The sequence below is a fragment of the Physeter macrocephalus genome, chromosome 16, assembly GCF_002837175.3.
Source record: "Physeter macrocephalus isolate SW-GA chromosome 16, ASM283717v5, whole genome shotgun sequence".
NCBI classification, from domain to species: domain Eukaryota; kingdom Metazoa; phylum Chordata; class Mammalia; order Artiodactyla; family Physeteridae; genus Physeter; species Physeter macrocephalus.
Genome location: NC_041229.1, coordinates 5,278,934 through 5,299,452, shown reverse-complemented (window position 1 = coordinate 5,299,452; position 20,519 = coordinate 5,278,934). Strand labels below are relative to the sequence as shown.

The 20,519-nt window shown below is 36.0% G+C and overlaps 1 protein-coding gene across 2 annotated transcripts in view; it reads right to left on the bottom strand.

The window, feature by feature from the left end:
- ARHGAP32 (Rho GTPase activating protein 32) overlaps window positions 1-20,519 on the bottom strand; it is a 196,880-nt gene that overhangs the window by 26,462 nt on the left and 149,899 nt on the right. For both annotated transcript variants that reach the window (XM_024131194.3, XM_024131195.2), the window contains 2 exons: window positions 15,583-15,732; window positions 8,132-8,234 (listed from right to left, as the gene is read on the bottom strand). In XM_024131194.3, coding sequence (XP_023986962.1) covers window positions 8,132-8,234; window positions 15,583-15,732 — 253 coding nt within the window. The remainder of the gene's footprint in view (window positions 1-8,131; window positions 8,235-15,582; window positions 15,733-20,519) is intronic.

Below are 20,519 nucleotides of genomic sequence, written 5' to 3'. Positions count from 1 at the left end.
GTTTCCTATTCTAATTTTATTTTTTACTTTGTTATTGTTCTTTTTTTTTTTTTTGCCACCCCACATGGCTTGTGAGATCTTGGTTCACGAGCCGGGGGTTGGGCCGAAGCTCCTGCGGTGGGAGCTCTGAGTCTGAACCACTGGACTAACAGAGAACCTCAGACCCCAGGGAATATTCATCGGAGTGAGGTTTCATGGAGTTCCTCACCTCAGCACCAAGACCCAGCTCTACCCAACAGCCTACAAACTCCCATGTTGGAAGCCTCAGGCCAAACAACCAGTAAGGCAGAAATACAATCCCACTCATAAACAAAAATTTTTTTTAAATGAGAAAGCAAAAAAATATATCACAGATGAAGGAGCAAGGTAAAAACCTACAAAACCAAATAAATGAAGAGGAAATAGGCAATCTACCTGAAAAAAAAAAAATTTAAAAAAAGAATTCAGAGTAATGATAGTAAAGATGATCCAGAATCTCGGAAATAGAATGGAGGCACGGATTGAGAAAATACAAGAAATGTTTAACAAAGATCTAGAAGAACTAAAGAACAAACAGAGATGAACAACACGGTAACAAATGAAAAATACACTAGAAGGAATCAATAACAGAATAACTAAGGTAGAAGAACAAGTAAGTGAGCTGGAAGACAAAACAGTGGAAATAACTGCTGAGGAGCAGAATAAAGAAAAAAGAATGAAAAGAACTGAAGACAATCTCAGAGAGCTCTGGGACAACACTAAACGCACCAACATTTGAATCATAGGAGTCCCAGAAGAAGAAGAGAAAAATAAAGGGTCTGAGAAAATATTTGAAGAGATTATAGTGCAAAACTTCCCTTACATGGGAAAGGAAATAGTCACTCAAGTCCAGGAAGCACAGAGAGTCCCATACAGGATAAACCCTAGGAGAAACACACCAAGACATATCTTAATCAAACTAACAAAAATTAAATTCAAAGAAAAAATATTAAAAGCAGCAAAGGAAAAACAAAATATAACATATGAAGGAACCCCCATAAGGTTATCAGCTGATTTTTCAGCAGAAACCCTGCAAGCCAGAAGGGAGTGGCAGGATATACTTAAAGCGATGAAAGAGAAAAACCTACAACCAAGATTACTCTACCCAGCAAGGATCTCATTCAGATTCGATGGAGAAGTCAAAAGCTTTTCAAACGAGCAAAAGCTAACAGAATTCACACCACCAAACCAGCTTTACAACAAATGCTAAAGAAACTACTCTAGGCAGGAAACACAAGAGAAGAAAAAGACCCACAAAACAAACCCAAAACAATTAAGAAAATGGTAATAGGAACATATATATTGAAAATAACCTTGAATGTAAATAGATTAAATGCCCCAACCAAAAGACACAGACTGGCTGAATGGATACAAAAACAAGACTCATACATATGCTGTCTACAAGAGACCCACTTCAGACCTAGGGACACATACAGACTGAAAATGAAGGGATGGAAAAGATATTCCATGCAAATGGAAATCAAAAGAAAGCTGGAGTAGCAACATTTGTATCAGATAAAATAGAGTTTAAAATAAAGACTGTTACCAGAGATAAGGAAGGACAATACATAATGATCAAAGGATCAATCCAAGAAGAAGATATAACAATTATAAATGTTTATGCACCCAGCATAGGAGCATCTCAGTACATAAGGCAAATGCTAACAACCATGAAAGGAGAAATCAACAGTAACACAATAATAGTAGGGGACTTTAACACCCCACTTACACCAATAGACAGATCATCCAAACAGACAATAAATAAGGAAACACAAGCTTTAAATAACACACTAAATCAGATAGATTTAACTGATATTTATAGAACATTCCATCCAAAAGTGGCAGAATACACTTTCTTCTCCAGTGCACACAGAACATTCTCCAGGATAGATCACATCTTGGGTCACAAATGAAGCCCTGGAAAATTTAAGAAAATTGAAATCATATCAAGCATCTTTTCTGACCACAATGCTATGAGATCGGAAATCAATACAGGAAAAAAAACTGTAAAACACACAAATACATGGAGGCTAAACACTGTGCTACTAAATAACCAAGAGATCACTGAAAAAACCAAAGAAGAAATAAAAAAAATACATAGAAACAAATGACAATGAAAACACGCCGACCCAAAACCTATGGGACACAGCAAAAGCAGTTCTAAGAGGGAAGTTCATAGCAATTCAATCTCACCTCAAGAAACAAGAAAAATCTCAAACAATCTACCCTGCACTTAAAACAACTAGAGAAACAAGAACAAAGAAAACCCAAAGTCAGTAGAAAGAAAGAAATCATCAAGATCAGAGCAAAAATAAATGAAAGAGAAATGAAAAAACAATAGCAAAGATCAATAAAACTAAAAGCTGGTTCTTTAAGAAGATAAACAAAATTGATAAACTCTTAGCCTGACTCATCAACAAAAAAAGGAAGAGGAGGCAAAACAATAAAATTAGAAATGAAAAAGGAGAAATCACAACTGACACAGCAGAAATACAAAGGATTATAAGAGAATACTACAAACAACTGTATGCCAATAAAATGGACAACCACAAAGAAATGGACAAATTCTTGGAAAGGTACAATTTTCCAAGACTGAACCAGGAACAATTAGAAAATATAAACAGACCTATCAAAAATAATGAAATTGAAAGCATAATTAAAAATCTTCCAACAAACAAAAGTCCAGGAGCAGATGGCTTCACAGGCAAATTCTACCAAACATTTAGGGAAGAGCTAACACCGATCCTTCTCAAACTCTTCCCAAAAATTGCAGAGGGAGAAACACTCCCAAATTCATTCTATGAGGCCACCAACACCCTGATACCAAAAGCAGAAAAAGATATCACAAAGAAAGAAAATTATAGACCAATATCCCTGATGAACATAGATGCAAAAATCCTCAACAAAATAATAGCAAACAGAATTCAACAGCACATGAAAAGGATCATATACCATGATCAAGTGGGATTTATCCCAGGGATGCAAGGATTCTTCAATATACACAAATCAATGTGAAACACCACATCAACAAATTAAGGAATAAAAACCATATGATCATCTCAATAGATGCAGAAAAAGCTTTTGACAAAATTTAACACCCATTTATGATAAAAAGTCTCCAGAAAATGGGCACAGAGTGAACCTACCTCAACATAACAAAGGCCATATATGACAAACCCACAGCAAGCATCATACTCAATGGTGAAAGACTGAAAGCATTTCCACTAAGATCAGGAAGAAGACAAGGATGTCCACTCTCACCACTCGTATTCAACATAGTTTTGGAAGTCCTAGCCACAGCAATCAGAGAAGAAAAAGAAATAAAAGGAATACAAATTGGAAAAGGAGAAGTAAAACTGTCAGTTTGCGATGACATGATACTATACATAGAAAATCCTAAAGATGCCACCAGAAAACTACTAGAACTAATCAATGTATTTGGTAAGGTTGCAGAATACAAAATTAATGCACAGAAATCTCTGGCATTCCTATGCACCAACAACGAAAAATCAGAAGGAGAAATGAAGGAAACACTCCCATCTACCACTGCAACAAAAAGAATAAAATACCTAGGAATAAACCTGCGTAAGGAGGCAAAAGACTTGTACTCAGAAAACTATAAAACACTGATGAAAGAAATCAAAGATGACATAAACAGATGGAGAAATATACCATGTTCTTGGATTGGAAGAATCAATATTGTGAAAATGACTATACTACCCAAAGCAATCTACAGATTCAGTGCAATCCCTATCGAACTACCAATGGCATTCTTCACAGAATTAGAACAAAAAATTTTGCAATTCGTATTGAAACACAAAAGACCTCGAATAGACAAAGCAATGTTGAGAAAGAAAAACAGAGTTGGCAGAATCAGGCTCCCTGACTTCAAACTATACTACAAAGCTACAGTAATCAAGACAGTATGGTACTGGCACAAAAACAGAAATATAGATCAATGGTACAGGATAGAAAGCCCAGAGATAAACCCATGCATGTATGGTCACCTAATTTATGACAAAGGAGGCAAGAACATACAATGGAGAAAAGACAGCCTCTTCAGTAAGTGGTGCTGGGAAAACTGGACAGCTACATGTAAAAGAATGAAATTAGAACACTACCTAATACCATACACAAAAATAAACTCAAAATGTATTAAAGACTTAAATGTAAGACCAGATACTATAAACCTCTTAGAGGAAAACATAAGAAAAACACTCTTTGACATAAACTACAGCAAGATCTTTTTTGACACACCTCCTACAGTAATGGAAATAAAAACAAAACTAAACAAATGAGACTTAATTAAACTTAAAAGCTTTTGCACAGCAAAGGAAACCGTAAATAAGACAAAAAGACAACCCTCAGAATAGGAGAAAATATTTGCAAATGAAACAACAACGGATTAATCTCCAAAATATACAAACAGCTCATGGAGCTCAATATCAATAAAACAAACAATCCAGTTAAAAAACATGTGGAAGACCTAGGTAGACATTTCACCAAGGAGGACATATGGATGGCTGGGAGGCACATGAAAAGATGCTCAACATCACTAATTATTAGAGAAATGCATATCAAAACTACAATGAGGTATCACCTCAAACCAGTCAGAATGGCCATTATCAAAAAATCTAGAAACAATTTAATGCTGGAAAGGGTGTGGTAAAAAGGGAACCCTTCTGCACTGTTGGTGGGAATGTAAACTGATACAACCACTATGGAAAACAGTATGGAGGGTCCTTAAAAAACTAAAAATAGGACTTCCCTGGTGGCGCAGGGGTTAAGAATCCACCTGCCAATGCAGGGGACATAGGTTTGAGCCCTGGTCCAGGAAGATCCAACATGCCATGGAGCAACTAAGCCTGTGCACCGTAACTACTGAGCCTGCACTCTGGAGCCCATGAGCCAGAACAACTAAGCCCGTGTGCCACAACTACTGAAGCCTGCACGCCTAGAGCCCATGCTCCGAAACAAGAGAAACCACAGCAACGAGAAGCCCACACACCACAACAGAGCAGTCCCTGCTTGTCGCAACTAGAGAAAGCCAATGTGCAGCAACGAAGCCCCAACGCAGCCATAAGTAAATAAATAAATAAAATTATTAAAAAACAACAACAACAACTAAAAATAGAACTACCATATGTCCCAGCAATCCCACTACTGGGCACATACCCTGAGAAAACCATAATTCAAAAAGAGACATGTCCCACAATGTTCACTGCAGCACTGTTTACAATAGCCAGGACATGGAAACAACCTAAATGTCCAACGACAGATGAATGGATAAAGAAGATGTGACACATATATACAATGGAATATTACTCAGCCATAAAAAGAAACGAAATTGGGTCATTTGTAGAGATGCGGATGGACCTAGAGTCTGTCATACAGAGTGAAATAGGTCAGAAAGAGAAAAACAAATATCATATGCTAACTCATATCTATGGAATCTTAAAAAAAAAAAAGGTACTGATGAACCTAGTTGCAGGGCAGGAATAAAGAGGTAGACACAGAGAATGGACTTGAGGTCATGGGGTGAGAGGGGGAAGCTGGGGCAAAGTGAGAGTAGCATCGACATATATACACTACCAAACGTAAAACCGTTGGCTGGTGGGAAGCAGCAGCATAGCACAGGGAGATCGGCTTGGTGCTTTGTGATGACCTAGAGGGCTGGGATAGGGAGGATGGGAGGGAGGCTCAAGAAAGGGGATATTGGGACCTGTGTATGCATATGGCTGATTCGCTTTGTTGTGCAACAGAAACTAACACAGTATTGTGAAGCAATTATACTCCAATAAAGATCTATTAAAAAAAAAGAAAAATCAATTTCAGTTATTTTCCAAACATGTATTCCTGAAAATAGAGATGAACTCTGTGGTCAAATCAGAACATTAAAATGCTGTAGAATAACGGCAATTATCATGCAACACAGTGAAAAATAAAGGATAATAACATATTAAGAATAGACTAGAATCTAAGAGATTAAGCAAAAATTAAAAATTCTATTGCTGGTGTAAAGGATACCACTATTCTTGTCTCTGAGACTATAATGAGAGAGGATGTGCAATATGTAATACATGCATACTTGAACATATACTACAGAGCCCAGGTGAAGGGAGATTAGAAAGTTTGCTCTCATCAATTGTAATTAACTAAAGAATAATTCGATTATAATGTAAATTATCATCTCTCATGGTTATCATAGGTTCAAATTCAATTTTTAAAAATCTTCAAATATTGCAAAGAGAAAATACAAGTATTGAAGAGATTAGGGGACATGGTTTTCTGATAATAAAAACGAAGAGATGGCATTTAGGAAAATATACACAGAGAACAATATGGATATTATTTCCTACTTTATCTAAACTATCTTACGGAAAATTACGGTTATCAATATAAGTGGCTTAATTTTGAAACAGTTTCATTTTAATGAATTACAGTAGGAATGAAAAAGAAAAATGCCATATGAGGTTTTACCGTAGTCTCTGGATATTGGAGGCAACGCCAGAGAGACGATATATTCCATCCACGATGCCATATCTCTCAATGAACGCTGTACAGCTTTGAAGAACCTGGGGCACTAGAGAGAATTTTTGAAGACATGGATTAAATTGAGAGTATTCAGTGAAAACAAAGTCACAAAAAATGAGAATGTCTTGGCAAAATGAATTTTGCAAATTAAAGTTTTAAGGGGTGGAGATTAATCTACTACAAAAACTCACAAGGGCATATTTATTTAATTTCACATCTACGCTAGATAACTGGTTGCTAAATAATCAAGACTGGCTCTATCTTGTTACATTTAGGTAAGTGGAAGAGTTCATACATTATTCGGATAGCTTCTCTAAGATCTTCTGCAACAGACTCATTTAGATCATGTTAAGTAAGGTGAACTGTTTAGTTCTAAAACCATTCTAGATTTTTAAAAAATACAGCTATTCAGCTGAACTTCATACACAGTAAATGAATATGCAAAGTTAAATGCTTATCCCAGCATGACAACTACTTATTCTAAGTGCTTCAGTTTTTCACTTTTAAAAGTTTCTTTTATATATATCATATGCTAACTCATATCTATGGAATCTTAAAAAAAAAAAAGGTACTGATGAACCTAGTTGCAGGGCAGGAATAAAGAGGTAGACACAGAGAATGGACTTGAGGTCATGGGGTGAGAGGGGGAAGCTGGGGCAAAGTGAGAGTAGCATCGACATATATACACTACCAAACGTAAAACCGTTGGCTGGTGGGAAGCAGCAGCATAGCACAGGGAGATCGGCTTGGTGCTTTGTGATGACCTAGAGGGCTGGGATAGGGAGGATGGGAGGGAGGCTCAAGAAAGGGGATATTGGGACCTGTGTATGCATATGGCTGATTCGCTTTGTTGTGCAACAGAAACTAACACAGTATTGTGAAGCAATTATACTCCAATAAAGATCTATTAAAAAAAAAGAAAAATCAATTTCAGTTATTTTCCAAACATGTATTCCTGAAAATAGAGATGAACTCTGTGGTCAAATCAGAACATTAAAATGCTGTAGAATAACGGCAATTATCATGCAACACAGTGAAAAATAAAGGATAATAACATATTAAGAATAGACTAGAATCTAAGAGATTAAGCAAAAATTAAAAATTCTATTGCTGGTGTAAAGGATACCACTATTCTTGTCTCTGAGACTATAATGAGAGAGGATGTGCAATATGTAATACATGCATACTTGAACATATACTACAGAGCCCAGGTGAAGGGAGATTAGAAAGTTTGCTCTCATCAATTGTAATTAACTAAAGAATAATTCGATTATAATGTAAATTATCATCTCTCATGGTTATCATAGGTTCAAATTCAATTTTTAAAAATCTTCAAATATTGCAAAGAGAAAATACAAGTATTGAAGAGATTAGGGGACATGGTTTTCTGATAATAAAAACGAAGAGATGGCATTTAGGAAAATATACACAGAGAACAATATGGATATTATTTCCTACTTTATCTAAACTATCTTACGGAAAATTACGGTTATCAATATAAGTGGCTTAATTTTGAAACAGTTTCATTTTAATGAATTACAGTAGGAATGAAAAAGAAAAATGCCATATGAGGTTTTACCGTAGTCTCTGGATATTGGAGGCAACGCCAGAGAGACGATATATTCCATCCACGATGCCATATCTCTCAATGAACGCTGTACAGCTTTGAAGAACCTGGGGCACTAGAGAGAATTTTTGAAGACATGGATTAAATTGAGAGTATTCAGTGAAAACAAAGTCACAAAAAATGAGAATGTCTTGGCAAAATGAATTTTGCAAATTAAAGTTTTAAGGGGTGGAGATTAATCTACTACAAAAACTCACAAGGGCATATTTATTTAATTTCACATCTACGCTAGATAACTGGTTGCTAAATAATCAAGACTGGCTCTATCTTGTTACATTTAGGTAAGTGGAAGAGTTCATACATTATTCGGATAGCTTCTCTAAGATCTTCTGCAACAGACTCATTTAGATCATGTTAAGTAAGGTGAACTGTTTAGTTCTAAAACCATTCTAGATTTTTAAAAAATACAGCTATTCAGCTGAACTTCATACACAGTAAATGAATATGCAAAGTTAAATGCTTATCCCAGCATGACAACTACTTATTCTAAGTGCTTCAGTTTTTCACTTTTAAAAGTTTCTTTTATATTTTTATAGTTAATGCTAATTCCAATTATATCCAATAAACAAAACATCAACATAATGCGAAGGTCAAAGCAATTTCAAGTAAATGGAATCTTTTAATTTCCTGCCTATTGTTGCATTAAAATTACTGACTTCTGACCAACAGTATCAGCTCGTCATAAAGGACACTAACAACAAGGAGGAAGAAAAGAAAGGCACTTTGGTTACCTCTCTGAACAATGGTCTAGAACAGAACGTTTAAAGTCTATGATAAAACATTTTTCTAACCATTCAAAAATTTACAGTTACTGAAATCTGAACTTCATTTGTCTTGCAATGCAGACTGAGGAATTCACAGGCTTTAGTGTTACAATCCATGAGAAGAATGGCTTGGAAGAACATTATTTGGTGTGCAAAAAACTATTAGGGATGAAACATGCAGAGTGGGGAATGAAACAATTAAGATATTTTAATAAGATAATTTTAGCTAATGTATTTCACTTATAGTATATTACTACTACAGAAGACATTTCCTTGGTTTTCCTGCCTTTTGTTGTACTTCCTGCCTCTTGTCTTTTTTTTTTTTTTTTTTTTTTTTTTTGCTGTACGCGGGCCTCTCACTGCTGTGGCCTCTCCCGTTGCGGAGCACAGGCTCCGGACGCGCAGGCTCAGCAGCCATGGCTCACGGGCCCAGCTGCTCCGCGGCATGTGGGATCTTCCCGGACCGGGGCACGAACCCGTGTCCCCTGCATCGGCAGGCGGATTCTCAACCACTGCGCCACCAGGGAAGCCCCTGCATCTTGTCTTTTAAATTCTATCAGATCCTGTAACTTACATTTAAAACTTAAGACTCCTTAGCTTTGAATAATTTTATTAAAAAGCAGGTATATTATTGAGCATGTATAAGGTGCCAGGCTAAGTGCTTTACAATGGATACTCTCATTTCATTCTCACAGAATTCCTGTGGGAGAAGTTCTATCATTATCCCCATTTTACAGAGAGGAAACTGAGTCTTAGAGAGGTGAAGATTTACCCACGGACAAGCAGTAAACAAATGGCAGAAATAAGGTGCTAACTCAAGCAGTCCAAGTACAGAGCCTCATTTTAACTATGGAAATACACTGCCTGAATTTTAAGGTCCTTTGCCATTTGCACTTATTTTATTATTACCATATTTCACAACTCTAGGCCAAGTGAAGTTTCATCTTTTACCATACTAACCAGCCATTCTATAAGTCCATCAATTTCCAGATGATGGAAAACCAATTTCCTAAGACCAATTTCCTCTGTCTGGATTCTTCCTCTACTACCATCTTCTTATAGAGAACTCTTGGCTGTTGTTCAAAACACAACTGAACTATCACTCTTAAGCAAGCCTCCTTTGAATATCCCCCAAAGTCCCAAGTAGAGGTAGCTGCACTAGATTCTAGGTGCCCACAGAACTATGCCATTTTTGAATTAATATTTATTTGTTTATACAGCTATTACTCCTTCTTAGTCAAACTCTTAAACAGCAAAAAAACATGCTTTGTTCATCCTTGTGTACTCAAAATCCAGGAGCACTGTCTTGACACAATGTAGAAAATTAGCAAATGAATTAATTTACAGTACCCTGTGAGCCTGACAAAGTTATCTGACCAAGTCAGCAGAATAGGGATCTTGGTCTTCATGTAGAACTGTATTCATTTTCAGCTGTATGCTTTCTACTTCTAAAAGCATTCAAGAATTTTAGTAACAAGAAAGGGAATATGTATATGTAGTAGAGATAAAGGGCAGGCAGAATTGTTGGGTACTTTTTGTGGACTGACTTTGATAATATAAGCAATCTCTATGTCAAAATGATATGCAAAATGCAAAATATAAAGTATCTTTATGAGTTTGACTCCTATTTCTAAAATTGTTCCATCAATTATAACCTCAGTGCCTTAGGTTTCTACTCTGCAAACGAGAAGTAGAATAGTAAAATCTGGGGCTGGAAAATTTCTATCAGCTATTTCAAAGAAAATATATTTAGAGATTATTGGGGCAATTGACATAATTACTTAAACAGAGAAAGGAAAACAAAGCTGTATTTTTTTTTTAGAAGATGCTTCTCATAAAGCATGCTCCAAGTTAGCATGCTAACTTACCCAGGTACACAAAAGGTTTGCCTTGGAAGAAAACTCTTCAGAGGACAGGGTTTTATTTCTGCATTATCAGGTGCTCCTAGCTTGCATTACAGAATTTTCATAAAAATAAGATGACATGATACTATACGTAGAAAATCCTAAAGATGCCACCAGAAAACTACCAGAACTAATCAATGAATTTGGTAAGGTTGCAGGATACAAAATTAATGCACAGAAATCTCTGGCATTTCTATACACTAACAACGGAAGATCAGAAAGAGATATTAAGGAAACAATCCCATTTACAATCACAACAAAAAGAATAAAATACCTAGGAATAAACCTACCTAAGGAGATAAAAGACTTGTACTCAGAAAACTATAAAACACTGATGAAAGAAATCAAAGATGACATAAACAGATGGAGAAATATACCATGTTCTTGGATTGGAAGAATCAATATTGTGAAAATGACTATACTACCCAAAGCAATCTACAGATTCAATGCAATCCCTATCAAACTACCTATGGCATTCTTCACAGAATTAGAGCAAAAAATTTTACAGTTTGTAAAGAAACACAAAAGACCCCGAATAGCCAAAGCAGCCCTGAGAAAGAAAAACGGAGATGGAGGAATCAGGCTCCCCAACTTCAAACTATACTACAAAGCTACAGTAATCAAGACAGTATGGTACTGGCACGAAAACAGAAATATAGATCAATGGTACAGGATAGAAAGCCCAGGGATATACCCACACACATATGGTCACCTAATTTATGACAAAGGAGGCAAGAAAATACAATGGCGAAAAGACAGCCTCTTCAATAAGTGGTGCCGGGAAAACTGGACAGCTACATGTAAAAGAATGAAATTAGAACACTACCTAACACCATACACAAAAATAAACTCAACATGGATTAAAGATCTAAATGTAAGGCCAGACACTATCAAACACTTAGAGGAAAACATAGGAAGAACACTCTTTGACATAAATCACAAGATCTTTTTTGACCCACCTCCTAGAGTAATGAAAATAAAAACAAAAATAAACAAATGGGACCTAACTAAACTTAAAAGATTTTGCACAGCAAAGGAAACTATAAACAAAACGAAAAGACAACCCTCAGAATGGGAGAAAATATTTGCAAATCAAGCAACGGACGATGGACTAATCTCCAAAATACACAAACAGCTCACGGAGTTCAATACCAAAAAAACAAACAAACCAATTAAAAAATGGGCAGAAGACCTAAACAGACATTTCACCAAAGAAGACATACAGATGGCCAAGAGGCACATGAAAAGATGCTCAACATCACTAATTATAAGACAAATGCAAATCAAAACTACTATGAGGTATCACCTCACACCAGTCAGAATGGCCATCATCAAAATATCTACAAACAATAAATGCGGGAGAGGGTACAGAGAAAAGTGAACCCTTTTGCACTGTTGGTGGGAATGTAAATTGATACAGCCACTAGGGAGAACAGTATGGAGGTTCCTTAAAAAACTAAAAATAGAATTACCATATGACCCAGCAATACCACTACTGGGCATATACCCTGAGAAAACCATAATTCAAAAGGACACATGTACCCCAATGTTCACTGCAGCACTATTTACAATAGCCAGGACATGGAAACAACCTAAACGTCCAATGACAGATGAATGGATAAAGATGATGTGGTATATGTATACAATGGAATATTACTCAGCCATAAAAAGGAACGAAATTGGGTCATTTGTAGAGATGTGGATGGACCTAGAGTCTGTCATACAGAGTGAAGTAAGTCAGAAAGAGAAAAACAAATATTGTATATTAATGCATATATGTGGAATCTAGAAAAATGGTACAGATGAACCTATTTTCAGGGCAGGAATAGAGATGCAGATGTAGAGAATGGACATGTGGACACAGAGAGGGAAGGGGAGGGTGAGACAAACTGGGAGATTAGATTTGACATAAATACACTAGCATGTGTAAAATAGCTAGCTAGTGGGAACCTGCTGTATAGCACAGGGAGATCAGCTCAGTGCTCTGTGACAACCTAGATGGGTGGGATGGGGAGGGTGGGAAGGAGGTCCAAGAGGGAGGGGATATAGGTATACATATAGCTGATTCACTTCATCGTACAGCACAACTATATAAAGCAATTATACTCCAAAAAAAAAATGAATTTTAAAACAAAAAGGTAGCGGTCAAGATTTGATTGGTTTGAAGAATCAAGGCCACAGGAGTAGCCTAACTGAGAACTGAGGCTGAACCCTGGGATAATATTTTTACAGAGCCTGATGATCCTTAACTTGTGCCAACCTTAAATACATACAGTATTGCTAACCTAACTTGACTAGGGAACAAGAGTATTCAACCTAAAAAGTGACAGCACTTTAAATTGCTGGTAGCATATGCTCTAGCAGTAGATTTAATCTATGCTTCAAAAAGCTATGAGATTCAACAGAGACCCACACCAGAAGGAAAGAGAGAGAGAGAAGCCAAATGTGTGGGTATCAATCAGCTCAGTGCTCTGTGACAACCTAGATGGGTGGGATGGGGAGGGTGGGAAGGAGGTCCAAGAGGGAGGGGATATAGGTATACATATAGCTGATTCACTTCATCGTACAGCACAACTATATAAAGCAATTATACTCCAAAAAAAATTAAAAACCTGAAAAAAAATAACGTACCATCTGTTAAAAAGTATAGATAACTTCCCTGGGATTCTTACAACCATGTGATATTATATTCATACTTGCTTATGTTCTCCCAAACAAGTAGGCAGACTTGAAAATATGGGGAATTAGAGGTCTTTCCCTGATTATACAGCTAAGCCCCTACAGACATCATACTTCATGAAAAACATCTGAACTGTTTCTTTACACTTTATGTTCCCTAAGTAAAAGGACTGAATGTCCAAAAAACAATCACATCATAGAGCTTCATAAATAAAACTATATAACTGAACATTGCTATTACTTAGGATTTTAAGAGAGACTAATGAGACATATAATTAAAATTAGTAGCAAAATGAAAGAGAAGAGCATAAACTTTCATTTTGAAAAACAGAGAGTAGAAACTGAAGAACAGTATAGGAAGATAAAAAGAGAAAAGATCTGAATTCTTTTTTCACTAACATAAGAAAGTAATATGAGAACCCAATATATTATTAGAAGAAATCCTAGTACAAAAAGGCATTTTATTAACTATCTTTTCCCCTCAAACCATCTAACCAACCAGCCAAGTACACATTAAATAATAATCTAGTCAAAACATAACATTAGAAACCTCCAAAATGGTTCTTCCAAAAGGTGATATAACTTTAAGAATTATTCCCACACTCTCCAAATAATACACTTCTAAACCACTCTTATTTAATATTTTTAGTACTTTTTTATCATCAAATGACAATACAATAGGAAGTAAATGTTTAAATTAAACTGATGACCCTTAAGATTAGAATCATGGCTAAAAGAAGTATAAGTAAGTATGACAAAAATTGGTCCTTTATTTTTCTTGACAGTTTCAGTTTCATTTCTGTTCTTTTCTCTTCATTTATTCAGTCAGTCATTCCCTTCACACATTCAGCCATCATTCAAAGATCCCTTTTATATGTCAGGCATCATGCAAGCATTGTGTAACACAGATGAAAAAGTCAGGTTCCATTCTCAAGGCAGTGGCTTCCAGGCCAGGAGTACAAGGTACAGTGTTACACATTAGAATGTGCATCATGATTTTTGGTTAGAAAAATACGATTACCTAAAGGATTAATATCAGGGGTTATTTGGGCCTTGCTTGTTTCCAGTGTGCTCTGATTATAAAATCTCCATATATTTACAATAGTTTAAGAAAGCCTCTTGTTGAAAGGGCCAAATAACCTCAAACAGAAATACATTCGGGCAACAGAGTTTCCTCACCCTGAGTTTTAAAATATTTTTTACATTTTGTACCAAATGTAGTTTTACCTAGTTTTCTACAAAGTTCTTACTTTTAAAAAAAGCTATCTAATTTTAAGGATATTTGGCTTCAAATATGTGCAGCAAATAAAACAAGTCCTATGAAAAAATCAATGACACCTACAAACCCTTTGTTCCACTAGAATAGATTTTATCATAGTTAGGGAATATATAACCATTACAGTTATTAAACCTGTTATTTTTCATAAAGAAATTATATATTGGCATCCGTCCTACCATACTTACTAAGAATGGAAACACAACCAAAACTTCTAAGCAAAACTAAAACTTGCTGAATTGATATTTGAAAGCTAATAGCAAACTGGAAAACACTCCCTCATAATGATCACATCCATCCATTCATCCAAGCACTGAATTCTTGAATAAGAATTTAATTTACAGAAAAAGGAATTTAAATTTCTAGTTATAAAAGTTGGGAGGCTGGTCTTGGTAATATACAGTCTCAAAACTATGACTGTTTTTTTCAAAAGAGAAATAAACATTTTAGAATAAACTGTGAGAAGGAAAACTGGCTGAGGAAGCTATCTGGACAGATATGAAAATAATGTAAACTAGCAGAGCTACTATACCCTCTGTGTGAATGTTTTCCTTTTCCTGAACAGATCACAAGCATCTCTGATTCCAAAGTGCATTCCTAGACCCCTCTTGATTCTCAGCTACCCAAGAACTCAGGTGAGTACCTGAGAAAGTTCAATATACGTGCTGCTGAACTTACTTGGAATAGGTACTGCTTGCCTAATCTACTTTAACTGATTATAGGAAATCAACAGGGAGAGGTCAGAAACTAAAATTATGAGTTTATAAATTTTATTTTTACCTTCAAAACCAGAATTCAGAAGGTGCTCCCCCAGGTCACAACCAAATACCCTTTCTTTCAAGATCCCACGCTGCTTCAACTTCTGTTTTGTTGGACGAGACTTCATGAATGTCCGTAAGAAAGTAATGAGCTTGCCGTGCTTTTTAGATACTAAAAAATAATAATAAAGAGAAAATACCTTAGTTGGGGTAAGAGGTCACATTTTTACTTAGTGTGAAAAGAAATGCAGATCTCAACAGCTGACTACAAAATAATCTATTACAAGTATACTTTATATTCTGTAGGAAATTTTCAGCAGAAGTTGAAGAAACAGTTGCTTTATAAATAATATCAGAGTTTTGCATGTTCTTCTCACCAGCCTGTGATCTTATTTGATGGGACTGTGAGCAAACTGAAATATTATAATTTGTGACTTTTTAAAATCAAGCGTGGTAAACCAGCCATCTTCCCAATGCTACCCAAGCGTGCTACAGGATAACTGGGACCTGAGTTTTATATTGCTTTGGAGATCTTCATGGTAAGTAAGACTTAAAATGGTGTAAATTTAGAAACTGCATTTCTAGTTAATTTCTAAAATATTTTATTTAGTGGTTAGAAATTTTCATGACATTTACAAAATCTGGAAAGTAAAACTGAAAAAATAAACAACTCCCTCTTTCTCATTGCATTATGATATAGATCACACTTGTCAAACTAATGGCTATGTAAGTACAAGACATACACACATAAAAAAGCATTAGATCTTCTATTAACATTCATCTGTAGTATACCAAATATGTCACCTTAAATCCTTTGTAGATCAAGGCAAGAGATAAGAAAATTACATAAAGTAAGATATTTCCAATGACTTACTTATATGTTAGAAAGATAACAGCCAAAGATCTGAAAGCAAACAAATCATTAGAAAACTGACTTTGGCTGAGAAGCGCAGCCTGCAGGGAAAATTACTCTAGAAGTCAACATACAACAAATTACCATAAGATCAGAGATTAGCTGCAAGATAGAACACTAAGCCACATGGCCTCAATCCTCCTACTCAGTTTGCATATGATTATAGGAGTCTTACTGAACCCTGCTATAGTTTCTTGAGTGAACCCAAATCATAAATCCCCTGAACTGATGAATCCTCCTGTAGGAATTCTGTGTACTGAGATTAACTTGTGGCCTAAATGGACCACTAGATGGGTTACTCTGACCAGATTAAACACTCTCTTTACATTTTGGGGGAAACTCTATTTACAGACTTAAGCATCTTTTCTATGAACTGTACAAAGGTGATCAACTGTAACTGGCTTGCCCATAACTGAGAGGTTTCCTGGGACATGAGCCTTTCAGTGCTAAAACCAGGAAAGTCCTGAACAAACTGGGACAAGGTAGTCATCCTAGACTGTACACAGGTTAAAGAGGAAATTTATTTTTTCTATACCAATTACTTAAAGTTTACTTAGAATCGTCAGTATAATTTTGATGCTATCTCTAACATGCTGTGACACTCTGGGTAAATTACAACCTCGCTTGTATCTGAGATCCTTGCTACAAAGTTAAATGACATGGTCTCTTATCTGCTGAGACATTTATAGCACACTGGGGTAACTTCAGAAGTATGTCACACTTGTAATATTAGTATATTAAAAGTTACTGAACTTGTATGAGTTTTATTCTCCCCTAGTTGCTAGCAGATTGTGTGTTATGAATCTTTGCTGGTAAAGTGTGGCCATCAAACAATTTTTGTTCATTTCTGAACATTCTCTAACAAACTTTAAAATAATTTTGAGAAGATTAATGAATAAAAACAAATGAGTTTGCTTTACGGTAATTTAACATCACATTTATATATTTGGAAGAATTTTAATTTCTATAATATTCAATATTTCTACCTGGAAACAGGGTGTGTCATCAGTTTTCTGACGACAAGCTTTTACATATCGCAGTGAAGTTTTCTAATTTTCTTTATGAAAAGACACATTCCATATATTTCTTGCTAGGGATATTGCTAAGTATTGTACCTTTTTTTTTTTTGCTGCTTTTGTTGAATAATAGTTTTCTTCAATTACAGTCTTAACTGGTAGTTACTGGTATACTGGAAAATTATTTATGTATGGCTCAAATCTGATCATTTTCTAAACTCTCAACAATTTTAGGAGAATTTTAGTTGATCCTTTTGGATTTCATGGATATATAATTGTGTTAAAGCAAATATGGTAATTCCATCCTGATTCTGATAAGAATAATTTCTGATTTCTTTTTCAGATTTTAATAATTGGCCAGAACTTCCGAGACACATGTTAAAAAGTAGGCATTTGTACTTTGATGCTGAATTTGATGAAAATATCTGTTGGATTTGGCAACTGCCCATGATGTACATGAGAAAGCATTCTTTTAGTCGGATTTCCAGGAATGTTTCAAAGGGATGGGAACTGAATTTTAACTACTATTCATTTAGCAACACACATGTAAGTGCCTCCTGTACCTCAGGAACTGAGAGTACAGGGGGCAACAAGTGAGACAAGCTCTTGCTGTCAGAGCTTACTGACGAGAGGACAATGAACAAATAATAATACCCATATAGCAGGCATGTATTTTATGCTTAGTTACGTGCCAACAACTGCATAAGTGTTTATATTTATTAACCATTCATTTCTCATAGGATCCTATAAGGAAAATACTATTGTTACCCCCTTTTTAGAGGAAGAAACTCAGGCACAGAGTGCTAAGTAACATGTCTACGGTCATGGAACCAGGATTAAAAGTCAGGTGGTCTAGCTCAAAACCCAAGTTCTTAGCCACTGTATGATACAGCCTAAATTAAGACAGCAAGGTAATTTCAGATTGCTTTTAACTGCTAGTAGTAAATAAACAGAGTGCAGTAATAGTGATGAGAAAAAGAAACTATTGGGTGGGCCAAAAAGTTCCTTTGGTTTTTAAGTAAAAATAAAAGACACATTTTTCACTTTCACCAAGAACTTTGTTAAAAAACATATTCACCGTTTTGTTCCACTACCTTCTGCCATTTTTCAGGCAGAAATTCGTAATTCCATCTTCCCAAAATCTTTTATCTTTTTAAGCGAAGAACCGTTTCAGGTACCTTTTATAGTCTTCCAGGGAATTGAAATTTTTTCCATTAAGAGAATTTTGTAAAGACCGAAATAAATGGAAATCCAAAGGAGCAATGTCTAGTGAATAGAGCAGATGAATCAGAACTTCCCAGCCAAGCTGTAACAGTTTTTGCCTGGTCATCAAAGAGACATGCAGTCTTGCCTTGCCCTGATGGAAGATTATGCATTTTCTGTTGACTAATTCCAGACGCTCTTTGTCGAGTGCTACTTTCAGTTGGTCTAATCGGGAGCAGTACCAAACAGACCTGTTGGAATGAATCATTCCGTTTTCTGGAAGGAGCTCATAATAGAGGACTCCCTTCCAATCCCACCATATACATAACATCACCTTCTCTGGATGAAGACTGGCCTTTGGTGTGGTTGGTGGTGGTTCATTTCACTTGCCCCACGATCTCTTCTGTTCCACATTACTGTACAGTCTCCACTTTTCATGGCCCATCACAATTTGTTTTAAAAATGGAACATTTTCATTATGTTTAAGTAGAGAAACGCATGCAGAAATACGGTCAAGGTTTTATTCGCTTAACTTATGTGGAACCCAAACATCAAAGCGATTAACATAACAAAGCTAATACAAATGATTATCAGCACTTGATTTGGATATATTGAGTATGTCAGCTACTTCCCGAGTGGTATAACATTGATTGTTCTCAATTAACGTCTTGATTTGATTTAATGTCTCGATTTGATCGCTATCAACTTCAACTGGTCTACCCAACTGTGGAGCATTGTCCAGAGAGAAATCTCCAGCACAAAACTTCGCAAACCACTTTTGACACGTTCGATCAGTCACAGCACCGTCTCCATACACTGCACAAATCTTTTATTGCGTTTTGGTTGTGTTTTTACCTTTCTTGAAATAATAAAGCATAATATACCGAAAGCGTCGCTTTTTTTCTTCCATCTTCAATATTAAAGTGGCTACACAAAAATTCACCAATTTTGATAAGTTTTTTTAAAATGCACGCTGATATGACAGCTGCCACAATACAATCTAACAAAATTGTTTCGAATGAAGTTAAAGACAACTAAGCGCTACTAAAGCCATCTTATGGAAAAAAAACGAACAAACTTTTTGGCCAAACCAATACCTTGATAAGGTGGTCAGGGAAGATCTGAGGAAGTCATATATGAACTGGAAGATGCGAGTGTAGTGAACAAGGAAGACTGTATGAAATGAGGCTGAAGAGGTAGGTAAAGGCCAGCACTAGAGGCCATAATACAGAGTCTGGATTTTATGCAATGAAAACACACCGAAGAGTTTAAACACTTTAGAAAGGTTACTTTAAAAATAACCCAATATGTGTATTAGAAACCTAAATGTGCATTAACAGGAAATTGATTGAATATTAATGGATACATCTGCACAGAGGACTGCTGTTTGGCTTTTTTTTTTTTAAAGAGGATCTCTACCTATTGATATGAAGCGATCCCCAGAATATATTAAGTCAAAAAGGAAGGTAGAGAACAGTATATTTAGCATAAGAAAGGATATGGAATAAATACATCACACACACATAAATTCATAATACATAATAAACACATGTATGTGTGTACATAAGAGCTTATTTTTGCAAAGAGAAACACTGGAAGGATAAACCAGAAATTAATAACAATGGGTAAAAAAAAATGGGTGGGGAAAAAAAATGAGACTGTTGGGCTTCCCTGGTGGCGCAGTGGTTGAGGGTCCGCCTGCCGATGCAGGGGGCGCGGGTTCGTGCCCCGGTCCGGGAGGATCCCACGTGCCGCGGGGCGGCTGGGCCCGTGAACCATGGCTGCTGGGCCTGCGCGTCCGGAGCCTGTGCTCCGCAACGGGAGGGG